The sequence below is a fragment of the Manduca sexta genome, chromosome 25, assembly GCF_014839805.1.
Source record: "Manduca sexta isolate Smith_Timp_Sample1 chromosome 25, JHU_Msex_v1.0, whole genome shotgun sequence".
NCBI lineage: Eukaryota > Metazoa > Arthropoda > Insecta > Lepidoptera > Sphingidae > Manduca > Manduca sexta.
In genome coordinates this window covers 5,993,518-6,017,925 of record NC_051139.1, presented here as the reverse complement: position 1 = coordinate 6,017,925, position 24,408 = coordinate 5,993,518, and the positions used below count along the sequence as shown (strand labels likewise).

The 24,408-nt window shown below is 34.6% G+C and overlaps 4 protein-coding genes and 1 long non-coding RNA gene across 14 annotated transcripts in view; 1 reads left to right on the top strand and 4 right to left on the bottom strand.

The window, feature by feature from the left end:
- LOC115444956 (phosphatidate phosphatase LPIN3) overlaps nucleotides 1–8,483 on the bottom strand; it is a 34,638-nt gene extending 26,155 nt beyond the window's left edge. For 5 of the 6 annotated variants that reach the window (XR_003938777.2, XM_030170966.2, XM_037442714.1 and 2 more), the window contains exon 1: nucleotides 1,589–1,800. The gene's annotated coding sequence lies outside the window, so the exon portion shown is untranslated. Of the gene's footprint in view, nucleotides 1–1,588; nucleotides 1,801–8,145 lie in introns of those variants that run through there. The other variant, XM_030170968.2, reaches the window with a different exon arrangement.
- LOC115444957 lies at nucleotides 4,134–5,719 on the top strand. 4 transcript variants are annotated; one of them, XR_003938778.2, is made up of 2 exons: nucleotides 4,134–4,614; nucleotides 5,109–5,719. It is a non-coding gene; the product is annotated as an uncharacterized LOC115444957 (long non-coding RNA). The 4 variants fall into 4 exon arrangements; XR_005112998.1 differs by having other exon boundaries at nucleotides 4,142–4,610; XR_005113000.1 differs by having other exon boundaries at nucleotides 4,149–4,606.
- Nucleotides 8,484–9,401: 918 nt separating the features above from the next.
- On the bottom strand, nucleotides 9,402–14,745 carry LOC115444984 (ras-related GTP-binding protein C). The gene is made up of 8 exons (XM_030171012.2): nucleotides 14,546–14,745; nucleotides 14,311–14,453; nucleotides 13,993–14,221; nucleotides 13,555–13,650; nucleotides 11,255–11,473; nucleotides 10,684–10,826; nucleotides 9,868–10,016; nucleotides 9,402–9,692 (listed from the first exon to the last, which is right to left on the bottom strand). Exons 1-8 carry the CDS (start codon nucleotides 14,546–14,548, stop codon nucleotides 9,514–9,516), a joined length of 1,161 nt encoding a protein of 386 aa, XP_030026872.1. The 5' UTR covers nucleotides 14,549–14,745; the 3' UTR covers nucleotides 9,402–9,513.
- Nucleotides 14,746–16,065: 1,320 nt separating this feature from the next.
- Nucleotides 16,066–20,918, bottom strand: LOC115444989 (trichohyalin). 2 transcript variants are annotated; one of them, XM_030171023.2, is made up of 5 exons: nucleotides 19,281–20,918; nucleotides 17,353–17,457; nucleotides 17,101–17,278; nucleotides 16,881–17,019; nucleotides 16,066–16,810 (listed from the first exon to the last, which is right to left on the bottom strand). In XM_030171023.2, the coding sequence occupies exons 1-5, from the start codon at nucleotides 20,742–20,744 to the stop codon at nucleotides 16,084–16,086; spliced, it is 2,613 nt and encodes an 870-aa protein (XP_030026883.2). In that variant the 5' UTR covers nucleotides 20,745–20,918; the 3' UTR covers nucleotides 16,066–16,083. The 2 variants fall into 2 exon arrangements, with proteins under 2 accessions (XP_030026883.2, XP_030026879.2); XM_030171019.2 differs by having other exon boundaries at nucleotides 17,362–17,457.
- Nucleotides 20,788–23,394, bottom strand: LOC119190567. The gene is made up of 5 exons (XM_037442768.1): nucleotides 23,275–23,394; nucleotides 23,089–23,206; nucleotides 22,279–22,387; nucleotides 20,860–22,195; nucleotides 20,788–20,812 (listed from the first exon to the last, which is right to left on the bottom strand). The coding sequence occupies exons 1-5, from the start codon at nucleotides 23,304–23,306 to the stop codon at nucleotides 20,788–20,790; spliced, it is 1,620 nt and encodes a 539-aa protein (XP_037298665.1). The 5' UTR covers nucleotides 23,307–23,394.
- Nucleotides 23,395–24,408: the final 1,014 nt, after the last annotated feature.

Sequence of the window (24,408 nt, the reverse complement as noted above, 5' to 3'; positions counted from 1 at the left end):
GTAGAGAAGAGTGAGTGCCGCGGTGAGCGAAGTCAAGTGGTAGAGTAGCTTGCTCGCGGAGTTAGCTTTACTATTCTACCAAAACGTAGCACTCTACTCTACTAAATCTATTTACATTGGTATATGTAGTAGCATAATTAGTACTCTACTACACTGTCATTTACTCTGAAAAAAATACACATAGTATAAATACATAGCTTAGTTTACATTGCCAGAATAAAAAATTATATCCTAGCTATGGGAGCTAAACTAAACTAACTTCACTAAGCTCTTAGTCTGCACCCCACATAATTTGCTAACGGTTAACAAAAACCATTAAAAACGTAAAATTATACTGAAAAATGTAATACAATTATAACAATTATAATGAATTGCTAATATTACATATTTTCGCAAATATAGCGGCCCAGCTGCCAGATGTATTCATAATATGTAAGGAAACAAGTTTCAAGGTCCGACTCAGCAGTCAACACACATCAAGGCAAAAATCAGATACTACAGTTACCCATCTCAGCTCAATGAGTACGGCTGACGAAAAAAAATATTGTCCTTGTACAGCAAAATTGAAAATATACACGTGTTTAAATTCATTTTTTACTCCGATTTTCTTTTTGCAATTCATTTTAAATGTCATTTTTATCCTATTTACGAGTAAAGCAGCAAACGATTCGCGCATACTAAATAATATAATAATAATACCTATTCATACAATATCTTTAATCTCACACAAATCAGAAACAAGACAGGTACCTACTTACTATGTGTTACAACTAACAAAATTCTACTGTGAATACCGTGAACACAAACGAAGTTGTCCACAAAGGAAACATGCGATATTATATTGTTCATTTTGTGCACACATCTGTTTGCATCTACCTGGCTTCCGAGTAATTCACATTACTTTTAACATAATCATATTCTTTTGTGGTTCATGGCGACGAACAATGGTGAAACTTCGAGATGGCACTTTCATGCAATGGCAAGTTAATGTTATGCGTTGTTAATTTAGTCCTAAATCAGCAGTTATTCAAAACAAAGAAACTCTTTTAATAATAAACAATATTTTTAAAAAATATATTCAATTCTTTCCAGTGACATGATTACCAAATCAATTTAGTATGTAATAGGTACTTCTAAATTCCGAAAGAAATCTAGAAAAGAAAGATTTTCCCAAATTCGCAATGTCGTATCCGATATTCGATAGATTTATTATGCATTTCTAAAAAAACATCCACGGTTCGATAATAATCACGGAGTTACGCACTTGAATGAATATGAAAGTGAAGACAACAAAACAAGCAGCAATTAATTGCGGTTATTATAATATAGTTTCACAACATCAAAAAACTATTACTTATGTATAATGCAATTGTTGCCAACAAAAATATGAGACTAGGTATCACAGACGAATAAATAATGTGTAAGTTTATTATAAATCTTATTTACGATTAGTCTCTTCCTTGTGTAAAGAGCGTTAAATTAATTGTATAATATTTCTTTAGGTGTCCAATTAACTTTTAATTAGTGTCATTAAAAAAAAGTATTTTAAACACATAAAAATAATTTTCCTGTAAAATTAATTACTAACCTCAGTAAATAGTTTGCACGTTCACAATATTCAATGACACCACTTATGATGTTCATACGCACAGGTGCACTTTTTACAAAGATTGTAACAATGAAATTGTAAAGTACTTAGTTTATTTCGTGCACGTTCCCTGATTACTTAAACAACGAAGCAGCGTAGTGCTCGCGTCGGCTCAAGCCAATACACTGCGTGATTATGAGTGGCTGGCGTGGGTGGGCTGATACGCGACAGCACACAACCGCCATGAGCTGACGTTTCGTGACGTCACCAGACCATCGGCCGTTCATACGATGAAATACATTGGTCACACAATACACATGCATTTGCCTCTACAGCGAGCTCGACCTACCGACATAGTACGCGGTGCTGCGGTCGGGTCCGATATCTCATATCGCCAACACGTTACACAAGCCTAGGGTTTCGATGGTCCGATCGCGCGGCATGGCGTGATGTCGCACCACTGACATTGCGAAAGCGCGTTTTGACTCGACAAGCACGCAATACAGAGCGTTCGTAATGGAATTTCTTAAGATGTTGATGCTGTAGGATAACACCTAGGCACATCTAGGTCATCTTACAAATAAAAAATCGGTTCAATAGCAAGTTAGCATCGTACTAATAGTAGAGTTAATAGTCCACGATTTTTTATAGCCTTGACATTATAACCTACATGTATTTATTATTTTGTGATATCTGTATTATAATAATAATCATACATAATTATGAAACTGAGTTTATCTGTTTGTTAGAAATGTCTCTGTGGGTCTACCGTTCCATTCGGTAAATATATTTGGTATTATTAATTAATTTTGATATTATGCTTATAATCCGTGGAAGTAAATTACAACAATTTCATTTATAAATTATAGAGACGAAATACGAATTAGGTGATAAAATATTGTATGAACATTTATTAAACACTAACCCGATTTATACGATTTTTTTTTTATGATCGCTTGAGACTTCCTGATTGAAATACTAATATATTAATTTGTAAAATCAATTTGAATGACATTTTATATTACGCGACCAGCTGTGTACGCTAGGGATTTACCTCCCGAAGGAGATAAATTTCCAAAAGCACTTACTAAGACTTCATCTACGTTTTTAAGAAAAGTAGTGTGCAAAATTGTATAGTTTCAGACGCATTGGTTTATGCTGTATGTATTCAGTCAAGCACTCAATATTAAGAATTAAATACGACGTAGAGACTTATCTCTAGATACAGAATTTTATTTTATATCCTATGAATAGATGTTAGATGTGGAATATCAGTAGTGAAGGGTCCATATAACCCGATTCCTGCTGGCTTTCCTTTTATAATTGATATAATATCTAATTAAAACGGTTTGCAAACCTCATTATGCATATTAGTACCAATATGTTGTGTTGGGTTTCCCTTCAGAAAATATCACCCTTCGCCACTGCTGAATACATATTTATTTAAATTAATCCCTAACCTTTATGCCAAAGCTATGACTGGTGTTCTTAGTTCTTATGCACAAGCTTGGCGTTTGTGATGAACTAAGACCTAAATCCTTAGTTATAGCCCGTGTTTAACAATGCGCAGTAAATAGTACAGGACTGGTGTTAAGGTGCTCCCCCGAGCAAATGGCCTTCTGCATTCGTTCCATGCTTATACGGCACATGAGATTCGGAGGGGTCTATGCAAAGACTTACGAATAATTTCTTTACTAAGTAAATTATAGGTCTTTTTGTGCAATTTAATTTATTACCTACCAAAATAGTCCTTATTAAATTGTCTATCTCAGCTATACTCTAAGTGTGTTCCGCGGAACCCTAGGGTTCCGTGATACCTCTGTCGGGGTTCCGCAAGAATTTAGAAAAAAAAATCAAAACACCTCTCTCAATAATAATTAGTAACTGTTACATTGTACTTTTATTATGCTGATTAATAAAAAATACACTTATAAAAAACAATTGTTTTATTGTAGGGTTCCATCAAGTATTTTGCTTCCCAAAAGGGTTCCGTCATTTAAAAAGTTTAAGAACCACTGGTCTATCTAATAACGTTAGTTGCAAATAAAAATTATGTGTACTTCGGAAGTAGATGCACGGAATCGACAATTTTAGTGGTATTTTCAATTTGAAATTAATGTAACAATAAGTATCCATATTACAATAAATTTAAACAACAAAAGTAAACATAATATTATTATGATGTTTAAGTTTTTCTCTACATTTATCACAAGTTTCGAATAGATAGCTTCCAAAAATACGGTTAGCGCGCTGTTTTCTGGAAGGAGTCCCTTAACTAACTTATTTGTCATGGCTCGTGCCTAAATTTTGTGGGACCGTAAGCCCCTCGTCAGTAGCGGCCTTAGGAGGGACCCTATTATGAGGCCTAGAAAGTTTGTGAACAATGAGAATATTAACCTATTTAGACACCTACATGTTTGTGTTTATATTATTATCTTTTGGAAAAAACACTTAAATATACGTAGTATATGGAAACTAAATTACTCTTATTCAGTAGCATTATTGTTTTCATCAAATCATTGATTAGCGGAACTTTTCATAAAACATTAATTGCATCTTAATTGACTAAACACTCCAATAATAAGTTTAAACTACGAGTAACGACACACCCACAAAAATTGAAACAAGATCTAAAGACGCGTAACAAAATACAGTGACCTTATTAGTCTAGGAATGGGTGTGTCATGACGTATGTTTACGAGCTACAACACTGATGGCGCCGCAGAATGCCTGTTGCGTATTATTTAAAACACCAAGGTCACTTGACTGCCGCCTCACGACATGACCACCAATGAACATTCAACCATAACACCTTACATTTAAAGATACAAAATTGATTATCTAAAAAAATGCGAAAATTTACACGCGCACGCGAATTATCGCTCAGATGGCCTTCTAGATTTTAAGTAATGCGCATAAATGTCATAGGTACTTATGTATATTATAATGATTGTTAGGTACATATTTCGTCATCAATTACTTAATCAAAACATGTTTTTGAAAAATAACTATCGACATGTGAGTAAGTACGTATTTAATACATTGTTGTGCAGGACCACGTGGTATTGTTTTTAATTTACTATCTAAACCTCACGAGTGTAGCTAGGAAAAACAATGCGTAAACAAGTCGGCTTTGACATGACAAAAGCATAACAGCTTGATCTTCTGTGCCAAACAAACAAATAAAAAACTCAGTATTTATTATGTTAGTGAACAAATTAACTATCCATACGAGTGCAACCAAACATTAGACTCAGTGAAGTAGCTTGCCTTAGAGGGGCCCTATATCTAAATTTGTTTGGGGGCCCTTCAGGGCAGTGTGAACTTTTGGGCGCCTCCTTAGTTTAATGTAGGGATGGGCCAAGAGGGGCCCCAAAGCTCGGGGGCCCCGTATCACTGATACGACTGATACGGCGGTAGCTACGCCCCTGATTAGACTACTCCTATTTTTGCTAAAAACCAATGTTCTTAAATTTATCTATTATCTGCAGCATATGATATGTATACATTTTGTTTTCAGATTTGGCCTGCGGCCGCATCTAGATGTTAGTTATTGTTAAATCGGAAGAAAACCCAAGAATGTTATTTTGATTTCTAAACCTAAGTGACTGGACAATAGAAAGAAAGAAATTTCTGCCCTAGGAGCATGCACTGTTGTGTTTTGGTTTGAAGGACATTGTAGCCAGTGCAATTTCTGGACATGACGACACTTAGGCCCACATCCCTAACATTACTTAGCTAAGTACGGAGCAATGATATTATTAGACTGCTTCTTAGTGTTTTCAGCGGGACAGCCCCATAATCAATGCTGAATAAAACCAAAGAAAACTTTGAAATTGCCGCCACTATTGGTTCGGGTGCACTAGGCGTGCTCATAGTATTGTGAATATGGATAATAACATTCGATGCTTCGGTGTAGAGAAAAATGGAAAAAACCGGATTTTTTTTATCTTTGACCTTGAATAAAATTTTTGGCACCCATAGGATCAATGAGGACTTTTGACATTTTATGGATAATGACGTATTTAACGTCGATACCAATTTTCACCTCTATGAGAATTTTTCCTTACAGGTTTTTTGTCTATTTTGACTGGTCTAATATGTAACCCATTAAATTACCATTTTTATGAAGTTGTATGTATCATTATTATTATATTTTTTGCATTTTTTGTTTTAGTGGTGTAATTATTTTGCATCTGGGGAGGCTATCTTACTGGGGTCTCTGGTTGAAGCTTCAATTACTGGATTGAATAGTGAAATAAGGAATTATAGATTTATTTTATTAGTAACAGCACAGAGTCAGATTGTGCTCAAAGAATTGTGCATAAGCTCACCCTTTTTAAATAGGGAAACAGGCGTAATGCTGTGTACCTACTCATTTCGCCAGTTGCTCGACACAGGTTGGAGAAAGCGAGATTAAAATCAATATGAACAGATTAAAAATGTTGATGTCGAACTTTTATACATATTTTTTTTTATTATTTAACAAAAGGCATAACATAGAACACAATCATTTTATACTAACATATTATAACAAACAAAAGTTTAGACTGAACAACGATCGTTTGGCTGTTCATGTGTTTTAAATTATTATTAAGTATCTTCTATTAATTATATGTGAGTGTTTGATGTTACATTACACAACAGTTGGCATGTACACACATAAATGGAGCATTAAGTACTTTTTTATTTTTTTTAACACCTGTGCATGGTCAGGTGACAAGAACAGTAACATCATGAGCATTTAAAGCCAAGGAATAATAGCCAGGATTTCAGCTGCATTATGGAACATAATCACTGATGTCTCATCCTCTGTCAGTGGCCGTCCTGAGCTGAGGTCGTGACCCTTTAGAGGGTCGCCCTTAGAATGGCCACTTAAGTGCTCGCAGTGCCTAAAGCACTCACCCGCAAGACCGGTGTGTTTGTATAAGCCGGCTAAAAAACCTATGATATATCAAAAAAGGTTTATGGAAAATATATCTTCCCAGAAAGAACATTGTAACACTCTAGAGTTTTTACTAGAGTGGTTTTTTTTTCATATTTATAATATGTATCCTAAAATATTTATGACTATGTGTTTGCTCGCGGTTTCACCTGCGTGAAAAGCCTTACCCCCTACAAATTTCTCAAACCAATGTAGCGATTTATATCGCCACCTGAATGACGCCAGCAATATCTAAGTAAAAAATTGCATTATTTCCCATAGGAGCAAATTATCAGGATATAAAGAAGCCTAAGTGTTACTCCAGGGTACAGTTTACACATATATCAAATTTGATCCAAATCTTTGTACTTGTTTCTGCATTTATTTGTATCTAACATAAAACATTTTTGCAATCTTCCACATTTATAATATAAAGTAAGATATGGTGTAGTTGCAGCATAGTAGAGCGTTGATTATCCAAACATTGATTAACCAAAAAGCTAGACTTGCTTTGACAGACCAAAAATGTAGGATGTTGGGACTTAAAATATTGATTAAAAACATGTTCTTTTTCTTAATCTGCATTTAATTTCCTACTTATCACTTTGATAACCAAAATTCATATTATAAATGACGTATTTTATTGGTAAATTCATAAAAGTAAACATTTTGAATATCCAAACATATTTGGTTTCGGAACACCCATGTCCGCCAAATAATTCAGATAATTATCAATGTTGTCCTGTACTTAGTTACAAAAATAAACATCTATAAATCCACAACATACACATTACTGCAATAAAAAGCAGCCTCTATGGCTATTTAAGATTTAGATTATATGCGTACCATATTTCTTTAAAAAATATTCAGCAGTTTATGTGTTTACTTCAAATAAATATCTAAATGTCATAGAAATATATTACAATAACAATAGAATTACAAAATTAGGTCTATATTTATTTGGGTATTCAGAAAATATCTACATAATTTTATGAATGGTACCAATAACTAAACCATGTCTGTTCCTGAATACATTCTGGAAAGGAAATGAAATGTAAGTGAAGAATATTGTTATGTTAAAATATCTTTTGTTCAGATCTGTGAATTACACCAAATGCAAAAAAAAGAAAAAATACCTACCCACTCACTTACTAATTATATATATTTGTTAATTTTATTCTGTGAAGTTTAATAAGTCCAAACAAGGGCACTTATTGTAAAGATAGTACTATTTGTTTACATGGGGTTATTCTTTGGGTTTAATATGTAATAAAGTACTGATAGCACATTTAAGTTGTTGCAATAAAGCTGTTTCAAGTTTCAAACATTAACGAGACTAATGTTTCACTACTCGACTTTTCATTTCATAATATATCTACAGACGATCTTTTCAATATATCCCTGCATACGTTTGTATACAACTAAACAAAGAAATGGAATGGGATGGGGCAGAAAACTGGAGGTATACCGCCTATTTCTGCTCTATCTTTAATAAATATAGTTTTTAAGAAGTCGGTGTCGAGGTTTCTACGTAAATATGATGAAGGTTGATGGAAAACAAGGATATACAGTAAGTTTCATAAAGAAATTGTTGTGTTATAAAATAGTCAATAAATTTATGACTGACACTTACCCAAAAATGCACCTTTTTTCACAAAAATCACAAGTTTAATTCTATACTAATTATAATGGTAACAAATATTGAAAATATTATTAATTTATAGAAAACTACACTGCACAATCGAACGAAAGGCCGAAGGACAATCGTCAAATTATGTCAAAACCGAAATGTCAATTCTCAAGCGTAATTTTTTTTTCTCTCTGACAAGATTTGTACATCTGCCAGTTTCAAGTAGGTTCACATAATATTCACATAATTCGAACAAAATATTACAATATTATTGTAATATTTTGTTCGAATTCAGGCAATTATATAAACTAACTTTAGTTATTGATCTGATTATATAGGTGTAGAAACATTGAATCAGCCATTCTCAACCTTTATCAACATCGGCTTAAAATTATTTTACGGCCATGGATAGTAGTCCTTTCAGCACTTCAAGATAGCCATAAGAAAGGTTTTGAAGGTCTCAAGATCAACACAGGAGAAAACCTTTAATAATTCAGTTAAGTAGTTAAATTTCTTTGAATTTAACGCAATATAAAGAATAATGACAATATGTAAGATACATACATCATGCCTCCATACCATATGTGTAGGCAAAAACTATAGATTTCACGTTTGCTAGATTCCCGCACACTTCTCTCCCTTCCGCCACCTAGACCAATCTTTATCTGCATTTCCGGCAGTTAAAAGTACTTTGAACTCACCTTCAACAAGAATGTCAGATATTAGACATTCGAGGGTTTGACCTCCGCCAGCTTTACTACACCAAATTTTTCTGCTACAATTCCATTTCTACACATACAACATCACGCATTTTATCCCCGAAGGGGTATGCAGAGGCGCAACCATGGCACCCACTTTTCGCCAAGTGTGTTCCGTCCCATGATGTGATAGGGGGCGAGCCTATCGCCATATCGGGCACAAATTCCAGACTCCGGGCTGATACTGAGCAGAAAAACCCAAATATCACTTTGCCCGACCTGGGATTCGAACCCAGGACCTCAGAGCGCTGCCGTACCGCGCATGCAGTACAACTCAGCCACCGAGGCAGTCCATTTCTATACATAATATAAAACAAAGTCCATCTTATCGATTTTCTCAAAGTATACTGAACGATTTTTTATAAAATATGGTATGAAGATAGAAGACCCTGGGAAGGCTACTTTCTAGCCCGGGAAAATATATAGCGGAATCTTTATCCCGAAAACTCTTTGATGCGGGCGAAGCCGCGAGCAACAGCTAGTTACAGTATAAGTAAAACATTATTTAGATATGCTCTTTATTCACATAATATATTAATGCTTTGAAATTAACATGCCTTTTAAAAAAAAGTTTGCATAATATTATATTATATACATGGAAATTTACATAATGCTATGGTAACTGAGGCTGCGACCGATCCGACACGCTCTCCGTGGAATCCGCGGCACCATTCGGTAAGGGTTCTGGTGTGCCAGATCTCGTTCTTGATATGGCAGTTTGGCATTTATTACGAAGCTCAAACACTTGAGTTATAGCATCACGGAAGCAAAGGAAATTATAGTCGATGACACCTAAAAGTAATACATACTCAGTAATCACAATACAATATAAAAGTTATTTTTTCAGTCATTAAAATAGTATATCGTAAAGGTACTTGTAATATATTGATTAATAATAGTATTATGTGAATTATTAGTTCCTTAAAACGTGTTATAATATAATATGTTTTCGTAGACAATTAGTTACCTTGTTTTTGAAAATTTTCTTCTCTTAAAATGCAAACCAATGCAAGAAATTTATTTACTTCACGAAGGTATAAAACGGTTCCATTATTAAGCTTAATTAAACTTGAACTTTGATTATTAAACGTATTCACTTCTGTTTCATCAACCATGCTGTAACAAATAAAATTGTAATAAATATTTTCATGAAAGTAAGGGTTTTTTTTCAATAACCACATAAAAGTTATGTATTTAATAAATCCCTGACAGTCAGTTTTTTCATGCACTGTAATAATAACAGTAACAGCTGAAGTAAAACATATAAAAATTACCAAAACACAAACATCATACATAACTTTGAGATTTGTGTTTTGATTATGTCTTTGTTAGAAAATGAGAAGATAAGAAAAACTGCTTTGGTGGCGTTGTTGTACTGCGCCGTAAAATCCTGGGTCGCATAAATATCAGCTCAGTCTAGAATTTGTGCTAGCTATGCGGACAGGCCCGCTCACACATGGGATGGAACACGCATGGCGTAAAGTTGATGCACAAGTTGCATCTCTGCCTACCTCTTCGGGAATAAAAGTTTTGAGTAGCTACATCGTGGGACATAACACAGCGCAGGCATTTGATAAAAAATACCCAGGGACACTGCTGGGACTGTGAAAATTTTTATTTATAATTCCGGAGGACATTTTCGGAACGGCGTGCAAGTCTAATGCTCCAATATATTGAAAATGACACGCATATTCTCTACATCAATGAATGTACAAAAATTTGAAGCGCATTTGCTATGTCGTAACATTATGATATGAAATTATTATAAAATTATAATACATACCCATAAATACATGATATATCTATGACAACATCAATCATATCACAACAGAGTTCATAGCTTTGCATATCTACAGGTGAACTATCAGTTGCAATGTATATCTTGGATACTACGTCAAACAGGAATGCCTTCTCTATCCCAGAGTTCTGAAAAACAAGTAAATATTCAATACATTTCGGTTTGTGCACTTTCAAAAACATGAAGAGCTCACGCTAGCAGTTGCATAACTATACCCACAAGGACCCGTGGCAAATCGAATGGAACCCCTCCTAACATGAAAGTCTGTACATACCTTGGATGTAATTTTTTTCGACCACATATTGTAGGTGCCAATATACAAAAACCAACATTTAACAAAATTTCGGATTGTGGTTTAATTCAATACATACTAATGGCACATTAAATCTTGGCACACTAACAAATCACGAAAAATAGTTCCAATATTAATATAAATCTGTTACATTTGACAATTTATAGTTATCTGTTTATTTATTTATCTAATATGTAAATTTAATTAAATTGGTTAGCCCTCAAAACTTTGCCTACATACTTGTATAACTCCTTGCATACTTACAGAAATCAATATGTTTAAAAGGTTTTCCAATGTTGGTAATTGTGGAATCAGCTTCTGAACAACTTTGCTAAAAGCCTCAAATATGGAATGATCATATATAGAAGTAAGATGAAATGAAAGATGCACATGATCCAATCCTGCTTCAGCAAGGTCATCAGTGGCTCTGTGATGAATGTCTCTTTGCGATTCCATTTTGTAATCATCATTGAGCCCATCAACCTAAAACAAAATGGATAATATTTATTTAATTAATATCTAGAGTGGCTGTCCGTCGTTAGTACACTGCACCTTATGTTGGTACATTGTGCAACCCGTGGGATGGACGGCAGTGTGGGGCTAGGCCTCATACCGCCGTTTATGACAAGGGCGTCTTTTGGTGCGCGAGGGGTTTTGACTCCCAAAGCAGAAGACGAACTGTACTAGACGGCTCAGGAGGGCTTTTCGGAGCAACCCACAGTCCCAAATGCGCCAAATACATACATAGGTTTATATATAGTGTTAGGGACTCATCCCGGCAGGCGTCCGATTTTTTCCACTTAGGAGACCAATGTTGAGTTATAGAGCTTGTTAAAATAGTAGCATACTTTAAGAGATAAGGCAGAGAACCAAAAATTTTTATGGCATTTTGATTATGACAATAAGGAAACAACTTTCACATTATAAAAAATTGGAACAACCAGAGAACATATTATTATACATAAATTATTGCCGAAATGTTATATTTGATTGTTTTTCTATATTTATTATTTATACTTTATTGTATAAAGTTGAAAAGTTATATTTGTTTCAATGCACAAAGCTCAGGAACTACTAATTCAAATTGAAAAATTCTTCTATAATCACGCTATGACCAATAGGGTGGGGCATCAATGAAATATGTTGCAATAACAGGAAAAAATGATTCCTCTTGGAAGCTTCCATTGCGTAAAGTACGTAAATGGTTAAAGTTATGCAACAATCATGTATGACAAAATTGTTTTAAAACAAAGTCCACCTGTCTGATTGCAATAAACAAAAAAACTAATTAACACATTTCGATGAAATATGGTACAGAGATAGTTTGAGAACCTGGGAACAACCTGGGCTATTTACTATCCTTTCCAGTAAAAATTATACCAAAATTTTTATTCCGAATAACTCTTTAATGCAATCAACACTGCAAGCAAAATCTTGTATTAATATATAGATGTCTAACACAAACCTATACCTTACCCTTCTCAAAAGTCATAAGTATAACATAGACACTATAAATGTGCGTTTCCATGCTTGCCAAGGCTTGACATGCATCCACAAGGCACAAGCGTCCACAAATCTCGCTTGGCATTTGGAAGTTGGTTACACGCTTGTGAATGCGTCAGTGTGCTACATACATCCAAGCATGGCGGACACCGAACTTGTATCGGCTATTACGTTTGGTTTAACGTACTTTTATTTCAAATATAAGCAAAATAAAACAAAAGCAAGGAAACCCCGACGACCACGAAGATGGTGGATGATAAAGATTCATAGAAATCGTACCAGGAGATCACAACGGCTACTAAGCGCGCGCCAACGTGTGAACGCGTTGCAAGCGTTTGCCGCAAGCGCCCTTTGATCTGTGTCCAAAAACCGACACTAGACCGGATCGGATACAAGCGTCCACAAGCTCACGCAAGCCAAGCCAAACACCCTCTTTGCACGCTTGTGTTTGTGGACGCTTGTCAAGCCTTGGCAAGCATGGAAAGGCACCTTAATATTATAACACCTTTATACAAATTCCATTTGAACCTGTTGGCTGTTGCATAACTTATAAGTTATACATAAAAATTTTATAACTTCCTATAACCCAATATTAAAAATACATTATGGTCTGTAACCTTCATTTATGGCTTTGAAATAAACAAGAATGTTCTCTTGGTCATACAAATGTTTACTGCTACTTATGTAAGTTTTAGTTTAACAAAAAATAAACTATTTTAAATCAATAGAAAAATGCATAATATTATATTCCTCGTGTGATGTACGACCATATGTATACAGGATACATAGAGGTCAAATAAACATTAAGTTATCAGCTAGCAACAAAGTAATTGTCATAATGTTACTGCTAAATAATAATAATAACAAGTGCATTTGCTTTTTAGAACTTATAGTAAATTAAAAGTAGGCTGCCTAATACAGAGCCTTGCTTGTTAGAATCTTATAAGAATTGTAAATGCATTGTAGTTCATACAATACTTCTAAAATGCATTGTAAACCTAGTAAAGATTTGAAAATTGAAGAGACTTTGTTTTAACTTTGTTGCTAATAATTATACAGACCTTATGTATGAATACTTCAAACTTGATGTTACTGTTTACTCTATAAGCTTTTGTGACGGTCAGCTGCAACTTATCCAAGGCATCTTGGTAGTCATCCTGAAATATCAAATATTTTGTTATTCATTAGTAATACAAAAGCTTCTTACACTTTCAGTTGCTAATAACCATAATACTCTTCTGTTTGTTTACATTAAGCATGATAATTTAAAAAGTTTGCTCAGTATGAGATTCTAAAGTTTCAATGTTTGATTATAAATTCAAATGTTAGTAACTATTAAATGCATATGAATCAATCACAATCACTTTTCTTGGTCCACCGTGATAATGTATTCAAAATTCAATCAGCACAATGCTTTTTTAGGCATTTACCAACAGCTTTAAAGTCTCAGGATCAGACAGACAATTAATAAATTTATTAAATATAATGAATGATCTTACCTGTGCATCAATAACAAAAACTAAAGCTCCACAACCACCAAATATAGTATCAGAATCAAATGTTGGATCAAAAAAATCTATCTGTCCTGGAAAATCCCAAATTTGAAATTGTACAAAACTGCTGTTGTTTATATCGTCTTTTACTATTTTATTTGTGGATTCTAAAAATAACGTTTCGTTTGGTGACATCTTATGGAACACGACTTTTTGTATAGAAGATTTGCCTGACCTAAAATAAAAGAATATATTTTACATAATATTAGATTAAAAACTATTATTTAACATCTGTCATACATAAGGTCACCGAGAAATACCTACCGTCTGAGGCCCATTAAAAGGATGCGAGGTTTATGGTCTTCTTGAAGTGACGTATTATCATCATCCCCGTTTTGCTCGAAAGGGCCATAGCTGAAGTTTTTGGGGAACGAACCGACGTAGCAGTTAGGATCGTCTTGATAACTCTGAATCATTCACAACAAAGATAACTAACATGGTATATAATGGGCAGATACATACAATGGAAAACCACTATAATTTTGAACACTTTACTTACCATGTTTATAAACTTAAGCACATATAACTAAATAAAATACTTATATCTATGTATTGCAATTATTGGTTTAAAAAATATTTTGCATATACCACAATTACGACATCGTGTTGAACAAATTATTGTAACAAAATAAATGTAATAAAAACGGAAAGATGTTTGGCAAATGACAGCTGACAATTGACATTGACAAATGACTAATGTTTTTGAATCATAAATTGAATAGAGTAGGAACTAGGAAGTGGAAGGCTATACACGACCTACACGACACGATGCAACGATCACACTGTCTGTCCTTTCCATATCTATTATTCCAAACGGATTCAACTGATTTCGATAAAATTTGGTATGGTCATAGTTAGAGATCCTGGTAAGGACATAGGCTACTTTCTATCCCAGGAAAAAATATAGCGGGATTTTTATCCCGGAATCTATATTATTATATAAAGCTGAAGAATTTGTTTGTTTGTTTGTTTATTTGAACACGCTAATCTCAGGAATTATAGGTTCGAATTGGAAAATTATTTAATTGATGGAAAGTTCATTTTTCGGGTAAGGTTAGAGGGTGTATAACATCACGCTATGACTAATAGGAGCCAAGCATCAATAAAAAATGTTGCAAAAACAGGGAAAATTCTTCCTGAGAGCTACCGTTGCGTGCGCTCAGTAAACGGTTAAAGTTTCTATCCCGGGAAAATATACAGCGTGACTTTCATAACGGAAAACTTTATCCCGGAAATCTTTCTTACGCGGGCGGAGCCGCGGGCAAAAGCTTGTTCTTTAATATTATACAAATTATTATTATATAATTTAAATAAAATTTATAGAAGAAGGTAAATTGGCGTTAAATAAAAAAAATAGCCTTAAATTTAGTCCGTTGATTGCGCGCGAATTGCTAATTCGTCATTGTTATATTTGCGAATTATATTTCGCAAATTATATGGGATGGATGGGACGAATGGAGGATGCATGTGATGGAACACATTTGGCGAACAATGGGTGCCCTCATTGCGCCTCTGCATACCCCTTCGGGGATAAATACGTGATGTGTGTGGGTATGTGATTAAAAAAAAAACTGGTAAACAGAATTGGGTGATCCTGTTTTTTGTTATTGTTATAAAACTATGGAGTTCTAGATTGAGCTTCATGTAACAAATTCGATTGCTATTAACCTAATCTACAAGTCCTTAGCGAGAATACCTAATTATAATATAAGCCAGCCTGTATAAATACACTCATTTTATATTGGGAATAAAATTAATGAAAAATAACCAAAGAAGGCAACTGGTAAGGGATTATCATTGCGCCGTGCCCTATATAAAGCTAAATACTATTCTAGGACATTACGCTCACAGATTTTAATATGCAATGGGAGAAGTGGTAAACAGAAAACATAGCAGGATTCAGTTTGGTGATATATCTGTACCATAAGCCAACAAGAAAGCGAGGGGGCTACCTAATAAAAATAAATGTTTCGCAAACATTTCTTTCTATTCTCCCCGAAATATTATTAAACACTGCTGTATAAATATAAATTTATTCTAAATAAGACGAGTGTCGTAATACACATTGCTTGAACATGGTTTTCTACTACATTTACAAGAGCTAGCATTAGTGGTAGAACTAGGAGTCGCAGTTCTAAGAGGAAATCGTAGGGGTCGTGTAGCAGCTGCAGTCAGTTGATCAGCACTGGTACATGGTTCAGGGGGTCGTAAGCGGCGCTCCCTTTTTATACGAGCTCTTTCAAAGCGTTGCGCATACGCCACACTTCGTTGCAGCCCTGCGAGGCTTTCAGTGCGAGCAGGAAATCGTTCCAGATTATTCGATACTTCACCTACTTCAGCGGTATCCGTGTCTACGATTTCTTTGTGATCTAATATCATACCGAGATTAAGTTTTACGTTTGTTGTACCATCTCTAAATATGAGATAAATAGTAGCCTGATCCAAAATTTTTAAAGAAAAATTGTCATTGATCTTCAATGCTTTCATTTTAATTTGAAAAGGCTTGAAGGTTTGTGTTAATTTTTTGCTCTTCTCTTTAATAAAGTTATCGAACTCAATTGCAAGCATTTCTTCATTATCAGGTCGAGATTTATCATCAGCCGCTCCACCCATTTTAAAAATGTCTGGATCTTTGTGGGCCATTTGGGTATCTATCATAACTTTCTGCAATACTGGTGGATCATTCAAAGTATGCCATTTCCAGTGAGACACAGGACCAATACCTCGATCTAATACAACACCTTCAGTTTGATTATATTTGAGCCTTAAAAAGACAATCAATTTTATAAACCTAAGCAAGTTATACTTACCTCAATAATATTATATCAACATACCTAATTTTTCCACCATGATCAAAAACTATTCCGTTTCCCAGGTAATCGAAAGTGGCCAATATTGTTATAGGATGCGTCCGACCACGCTCGTCAAGTTCACCACTACTAAACACAACAAATCTTTGTTGTGCATTTATTTCTGCGCATTTAAAGGTACATTAAAGGGACAAACAACATTTCTGTATCGTATAGCGTAGGTAGTATAAATCTATATTCTCACCTTCTGCATCGTAATAGTCAAGAGCGAGTCGACCGTTTCTATAATAGAGACGACTGCGACCTTTATCATCAAAATCAGCCAACTTTTCACCGGTATCATACAGCATCAGTTTTTTTTTCTTGTTATGTTCAAACCAATCAAACTCAGGGTGCGCTGGTCGCATGCGGTAGACATTCATCTAAATACACGCAATATTTAAATATATAAGTAACCTAATTTAATAAAATTTGAAAATTAGTGAAGAATAGATACTTTTCTAACAACTTTTTCCGTAGGTAGCATTGTCCAGCCTTTTTCAATAAATGCTCGATCAGATAAAGCATAGCGAATAATTCCTTTTGGAGCATCTTGTTCAGCCTACAATAATAAAAATATTCTTTTTATATACAGAAGTCTGCACGCATATAAAATTCGAGCTAGCCGGTCTTACTAAATCAATTTTTTTGTTTTTCGACATTCCCGTTTGTTATGTTTATAATAATAACGAAAACATATAAAATAAAATACTATGAAATAATAAACAATCACAAAATTGATTAAATTTTACAGAAACAATGACGTAACTTGTCAATATTCATTATATGCAAGTTCAAAGAGATTATTCAATACCTATAGGTACAATTTAAAAAGTATTAAAGGAATAAAATAAAAGAAAAAGATATTTACGGTTTATGGATAGCGTCCACCTACCGGGAAGAGGCGGTGCGCATTTTCGCATGTTGAGTTTGGCAGTTGAGAGGACACTCTTGAATATTTAGTGTTACTACAATTATATAGACCTCAGTTTTTTATGGCACTTATACCGTTCCATAAAAAACAACTCAGATAGGTAATAATATTCACCCGAATTCCTAAAACTGTGTATGATTTCTAAGCTTCAATAAAATCGTTCAAGTAAGCAAGTTTTGAAGGCTATGAAAGAAAACTTGAAATGGCACAATGTTTCCGTGCCCTAATTGATGGGGCACCGAAAAAAATATGACAATAAAGTATTTGTCTAATGAAATAATTACCATAATTCGGACACATAGTCATTCAAAGGGGGTGGCAAAGTAGCAATATTTGTATAAAATACGGATAATTGGTGGTAAATTTATTACAACTACGTTTTATGCAGTGCTATATGATGCGTCCCGCCCCGGCAGATGGACGAAATCCATTACAGGTAGGATCGATTGATAGAATATCTTATTTACTTATTAAGTAGGTGATGTTAAAAACTTTTTCCTGCATTAAAAAAAAACTTTAATGTTTCGATTCCTATCAATCTTTGGCGGTTACGGTAGGCAGCTACCATAAGATCTTTCTATAAACATTCACATTCGAAGTTCCTACACAGTGTGTTCTTTACTAGAACAGCAAGGGCGGGTCCACACGTTGGCCCCATCGCACGTGCCAACGTCGCGTTGGTTGGTTAATTTCGTGAGTCGTCCACATGTTGGCTAATATAATAGTCCTGTCTTTACAGAGCCCATGTGAGAATGTCCGAAACAGATACCGTAATTGCTCTAAGCGCTTTTACAGTACTCAGTTACAGTATTTTTATTTTTATGATCCATCCGAGATGTGTTCCATAAAATTGGATGTGTTTGTTATTGTTCTAAAAATTCTATAACGTTTTCATTTGTCCACGCGCGTGCCGATTTTGTAGATGATGACATTTTCGCTCGACGTATGCACTTGACGCGTATTGCAACGGAACTGAGCAAATCACCAATGTGTGGACGGACCGCCAACGTTGGCATAGATTCCTTTGATCTTTAGTCAAAAAAGCGACACGCGCCGGCCAACTACCAACGCTCGTTCCCACATTGGGGCTAACGTGTGGAGCCGGCCTAAGAGGAAATTCTAAACAGGAATTCTATAATATGAGGAAGCATTAGGCATCTAAAACTATTGTTTTAGTAACAATAGTACATACGCACAATTTGTTTAACAATTTGTTACGTACGCACGATTTGTTTAACAATTTGTTACGTATGCACTTATCCTGTTTACTTTCATAGTTTCATTCCTGCCCTTCTTCTCCTTTTCCTATTCTTGCCTACCGGACTGCATTGGTTAACCATATTTATTCCGCTAGATTTAATAAAATTATGATATTACAACTATAGTAACAAATTATTTAAAAATACTACATTATTTTTCCTTAATATGATAAATTTTGTTTAAATACTCACCAATTTCTGAGTTTTAGCAGGTACTGAAATGGCGGGTTTATGTTCAGTTTCATCCTTACCAACAACTTCAGGTTCTTTCTTAATTACTATTGGTGATTCAGCTTGAAAAGTTGTTTGAAACAATGAAGGCATGATTATTGATTTGTCTTCTTTATCGATTAAAGGCGGTTTATACTTGAATATTTTCTGTCCGATTATAATATCTTTCATGGTTTCATCAGGTAGATCAGGTTTCATTAAAATACTTTCAACATCAAGTTCAAACTCAGAATCAATACACATTATGCATTTTGACGTTTTAGTGTATTTATGTTTTTTATGTTCGCGGGCCACCACCGGAACATCCAATACGGGTAAAATTTTTTGTTTTATTCTTTCTCGTGGTTCACTTTGTTTTAGTTTAACTAGTCTTAAGATCAAATCATCGTACGATGGCTTACGCACCTTTATTTGTTTAATGTCTAATTCTTTAATAGTAGGCTTATCCTTTTTTTCATCAGTCTTGATAATGTCTTTTACCAGTTCGGGCTTAACCACAGCCTTAGCTTCCTTTCCATGTATTTTTCCCTGTTTCTCAATCTCTTTTTCTTTTTTATCAGCTTCATCGCGGGCACTCTTTTCCAATTGGGCTTCTTTTTTTCTTTTTAAAGCTTCATCTTTGTTATTAAAATCATTTCGTATTTTTTTAAAATCCTCTGCAGTTGCTCCGTTCTTTTCTTTCTGTTGTTCTTTTGGTGTTTCAATATTTGGCTGTTTTGATTCGGGCATACTTTTTTTATCATCATCACTTTTCCCCTTTTTTGGTGTCGATTGTTTATTTTTTTGTTCTTCTTCCTTTTCTCCTTGTAGTCGGGCTTTTTCAGCGCGCAATTGTTCGTCTTTTTCTTTTTTTAGACGCTCTTTTTCTTCTTTTTCTTTTTGCTTTTCTTCTTTTTGCATTCTTAACTGAATTTCTTTTTCTTTTTGCTTCTTCAATTTATCAGCTTCTTTATCGGCTTTTTCTTTTTCTTTATCTACATTTTCTGATTTAGCCTTTTCTCGAGATTCCTCTTTTTCTTTACGTTTTTCTTCTAAAGCTTTTTTTCTCTCTTCTTTCGTTTTTTCTTTCTCTTCTTTCGCTTTTTCTTTCTCTTCTTTAGCTTTTCTCTTTTCCTCCTCAGTTAACTCTGTCTTCGTTTTCTCTTTTAGTTTACCATTATCATCTTCTTTTATCTTTTTTTCAGCTTTAGCTTTTAGTCTTTCTTCCTCTATCTTTCTTTCCTCTTCAAGTCTTCGGTTTTCTTCTGCAATTTTCTTTCTTTCTTCTTCTGCTATACGTTTTTGTTCTTCTTCTTCTTTTCTTTTCTCTTCTTGGAGCCTCTTTTTCTCATCACGAGCTTGTTTTTTTATTTCTTGTTCAAGTAACTTCCTCGTACGTTCAATTTCAGTTTTTTGTTTCTTTTCTTCTTCTCTCACATTTAACATATTTTGAGTTTCTTGAATCAGTTCTGCTGAAGTTTGCAAACGCTTAAGTTCTTTCTTTGATATTATTTCTTTCGGAAATTGATAACTAAAATCTTTTTTTAGAAGTATTTCTGACTTTGAGGACAAGGCCTCTTTCGAAGTGTATTTCTTATTTGGCGAAGAATACACTGAAGTTATATCTGCATATTTTTTCTCCTTAACCGTTTTGGGCGTAGGTAAAGTGGACGAAACGTAATGTTCAATGTAATCATCAGACTTTGTGAAATCAATTTTTGGTTTGCGTTCACTATATAATTCTGTGGCACTTTTAATAATACCTTTAGGTACAGATACCTTTTCCAAATCTAGCATAGATGTCTCCGATCTAGTTCGATATATCGATCCTGTCAGTAGTGACGTATCATCCAAAGTTAATTTAACAGATTTCGGGGCTTGCTTGTTTTTATCTATTTCTTCCCCTACATTTATGGGTTTCTTAATATCTAAAGGATGTCGTTTTAAATATATTTGCTGTAATAACTTATCTTCGTCAAAAGGCGTTACAAACTCCTTTTCTTGTTGCTGGTAATGAGATGTATACTCGTTAACATCAGTTACTGCTCTAGGCCCAGGTTCGGGCTCATATTTTTTATCTTCTCTATAATGAATATCATAATATTCAGTATCAAATAACTTTTTAAAATCATCTTTAGTGACATATTTTTTGTCAGATTGGTAAAAGGGATCATAGCCACGAGGCGTTGGTTTCTCAGGTTTGGAAATATATTTTTTAAATGTTTGATGATAACTATTAAAATCTTGTATATCAAGTCTCTTCTCTTGATCAGGTTTATGAGTATACGTTTTATCAGCCGAATAAGCATCATCACGCCTAACAGGTGACATTATACGATCTGGTTTAGACCTATACCGTTTTCCTAACTTCAATGTATCTGTTAAGTTTGAAGCATTTTCAAGCTTTTGTAAATAAGAATCAAATGACCGTGTTCTGTATACTTGTTTAATATTTGATGTACTAATTTCGTTCTCTTCAAATTTTCTTATCGGTTTAGATCGTATTTTTATCTTTGGGTCTTCCACTTTACGAAACGTATGATCGTTGTATATTATTCCGTGTAATTTACTGAGATGCGATTGAAAATGTGCTGGGCCCTCAATTTGGGTATCAGATATTTCTGCATCGATTTTCACATCTTTGTGTAAATGTTTAACTTTTGAGAGCCATGTTCTACGTTTTTGTTCCAAATCGTCGCTTTTCTCTTTAGAGCTGGTTATAAACTTTTTAGTAATATCTTCGCTTTCGTAACACGGAATCTGTAGGTTAATTTTATTACGACAGTGATCGCAAACACCTATCGCAACATTTTTACTAACATATTCCTTAGCCTGCATCCGCTTTTCTGCATGTTCAATAATATATTTGCAACGAGGGCAATCAATATTTTGTAATTCTGAAAAAAAAAATAGAAACACATGTAAAGATTTTTAATGTAAAACATGTTTAAATATTAATCATAACAACGTAATAAATAACCTTGTGTCGATATGTGACCAAACATTGCTAAGTTCTTGTCTGTAGGGTGTTGCAAAACAAATATATCACCCGTTGAATTCGTTTTCACAAGTTCAATGTTATTATTGAGCTAAGGGCGTTAAAAAAAATCAAATAAAAAATATGAAATACATTCGAATAATCAAATAATCATTGGTAGGTTATGGAGTGAACTGATTGGAAAATAAATTGATATAAATTATAAGTAGATAAGTTATTTATACAAGTTCTTGATTTGCATCCCTGCCATATTTACGAAGGTTGGTATAATCCACTTATAGAACACGAATTAATGAAAAAATAAGTAATTAAACTTTATAGAATAATTTATAGCCTAAAAATAAAACTACCCAACTCACCCCGTGTGGCGTCAGTGATTTTAGCGCCACGCAGCACACACACAAACACACACACACACACACACACACACACACACACACACACACACACACACACACACAGTGCATTAATTTAACGCACGCCGCGGCCGCGCAACGTCTACAAACAGCTGGTGCTGTCCGTATGTGTGTAAGCTATTCGCGTTGTCATATCTGGCATATAAGTGAGGGTTAATTCTAAATCATCGTAAAATAATTTAACCAATTAACATTCAGAACCCAGTTTGAGCTAGGACTTACATTACTTGTTACGTTTGTATTATTAGATGATTATGTGTACCCATTACAATGGACTCTTCAAACACGACAGGGATGCAAAGCAACACCTTGTATAGATGGATACATACTTAGCTACTGTAAAAAATGGATGGGTAAGTATGTCTTAGTAAATTACTTGGTTGGGTTGTGTTTGTTGGTAGCTTACAGGACCAGCGCCTTGCACTTCTACAGTTTCCTTCAAGCCACTGCAGTCCGCACAAACTTTACAACAAGGGCATTGCGTATATTTTTCTCTGAAATAAGTAACCCGTGGACTGTTATTGTTGAAATTTATATTTTTTTGTTGTTTAATGTTACTTACCCGTTATTTGATAACATTTTATACTTCAACATGTAATATAAATAATAATAAAATAAAATTCTTACGTACAAAAAACTCAAGACAATACTATACAAAATATCTTATTTGTCAAAGTGACAGTTAAAATTTATTATGAATCTCTTTTGATGCTGATATTTTCATTATACCTAGTTAACATTCAGCCCAGTGCCGCGGCAATAAGCAGGGATATGGGGAATAAACTCGGAAAACCGAAAGCTGTGTAAACAGGTAATTTCCAATGCCCTTGACGTTGCTGTTCGCATTGCAGGGTATCTCTCATTTGACGGTTTTTCTTGTGGACATGAAAATAAAGGCTAGCTCGGCTACAGCTTCTCTAAAGTAGGCGACAATGCGGGTAGTTGGTCTCCCAATGGCGTAGACGCAGAAGGCATCCTTAAGCCTCAGTTAGAGAGGAGCCCCAGTGCGATATCACGCAGAGACGGTTCCGAGTAGTTATCTTAGTGGGAAAAGATACCCCAAGGCCGTCCCGTATACGCCGAAAAATGCCACCGTGGGTATTAATAGTAGTTTTGAAGTATACTTACAGGAGTTATGGACTCGGTCCAATACTCGATCGGATGATGCTATACTCCCGAGTATCGACATTAGACTGTAAGTCTGGTGAAATCAACATAACCGTTCTACCCACCCTCCAAGTGGTGGTATCAATAACTTGTAATTTCCCTCCGAAAAAAAAACACGGTTAGCGCCGATGCCTTGCAAACTGCGAAACGTGCGCCGCCACCGCTCGGTCGTTAATTCGCGGGATGTTTGCAAAGACAGGTTATATCAGGATACTTTGTGAGGTATCATCGGCCAATTGGACTGCAATCCATCTGGGAACACTGCATACAAATGTGATTTGAGTTTTTTGAATGTGCGTAGGTGTTGGCCCATAAGTTTGACACATTCGACAAAAAAATAATAAAAAAAACAAATAGGTCATTTTTACCTAAGTTCTTAAAACTCGATATGATTAATAACCCTAATAAAAATTGCTGGTGATAGGATATATTTTATATCCGCCCGAATAGCGACCACCTTACACAAGGTGATAAAACCCGTCATAGTGGCCCACGAAAGTGTGTCGCGTTCCGGAATCATCCTGTGTAT

Excerpts from the sequence above, each read along its gene's own strand:
- LOC115444984 (XM_030171012.2), bottom strand. Across the intron at positions 11,474-13,554 it reads TTGAAGTATTCATACATAAG|GTTGATGGGCTCAATGATGA; the intron begins GTCTGTATAATT and ends ATTTTGTTTTAG. Across the intron at positions 10,017-10,683 it reads GATATATCATGTATTTATGG|CATGGTTGATGAAACAGAAG; the intron begins GTATGTATTATA and ends TATTTGTTACAG.
- LOC115444989 (XM_030171023.2), bottom strand. The coding sequence starts at position 20,744 with ATGTTAAATGTGAGAGAAGAAGAAAAGAAACAAAAAACTGAAATTGAA. Across the intron at positions 17,020-17,100 it reads TGACTATTACGATGCAGAAG|AAATAAATGCACAACAAAGA; the intron begins GTGAGAATATAG and ends TTAAATGCGCAG. Across the intron at positions 16,811-16,880 it reads GATCATGGTGGAAAAATTAG|GCTCAAATATAATCAAACTG; the intron begins GTATGTTGATAT and ends TGTCTTTTTAAG.
- LOC119190567 (XM_037442768.1), bottom strand. The coding sequence starts at position 23,306 with ATGTTGAAGTATAAAATGTTATCAAATAACGG. Across the intron at positions 23,207-23,274 it reads AAAATGTTATCAAATAACGG|AGAAAAATATACGCAATGCC; the intron begins GTAAGTAACATT and ends TACTTATTTCAG. Across the intron at positions 22,196-22,278 it reads TGGTCACATATCGACACAAG|AATTACAAAATATTGATTGC; the intron begins GTTATTTATTAC and ends TTTTTTTTTCAG.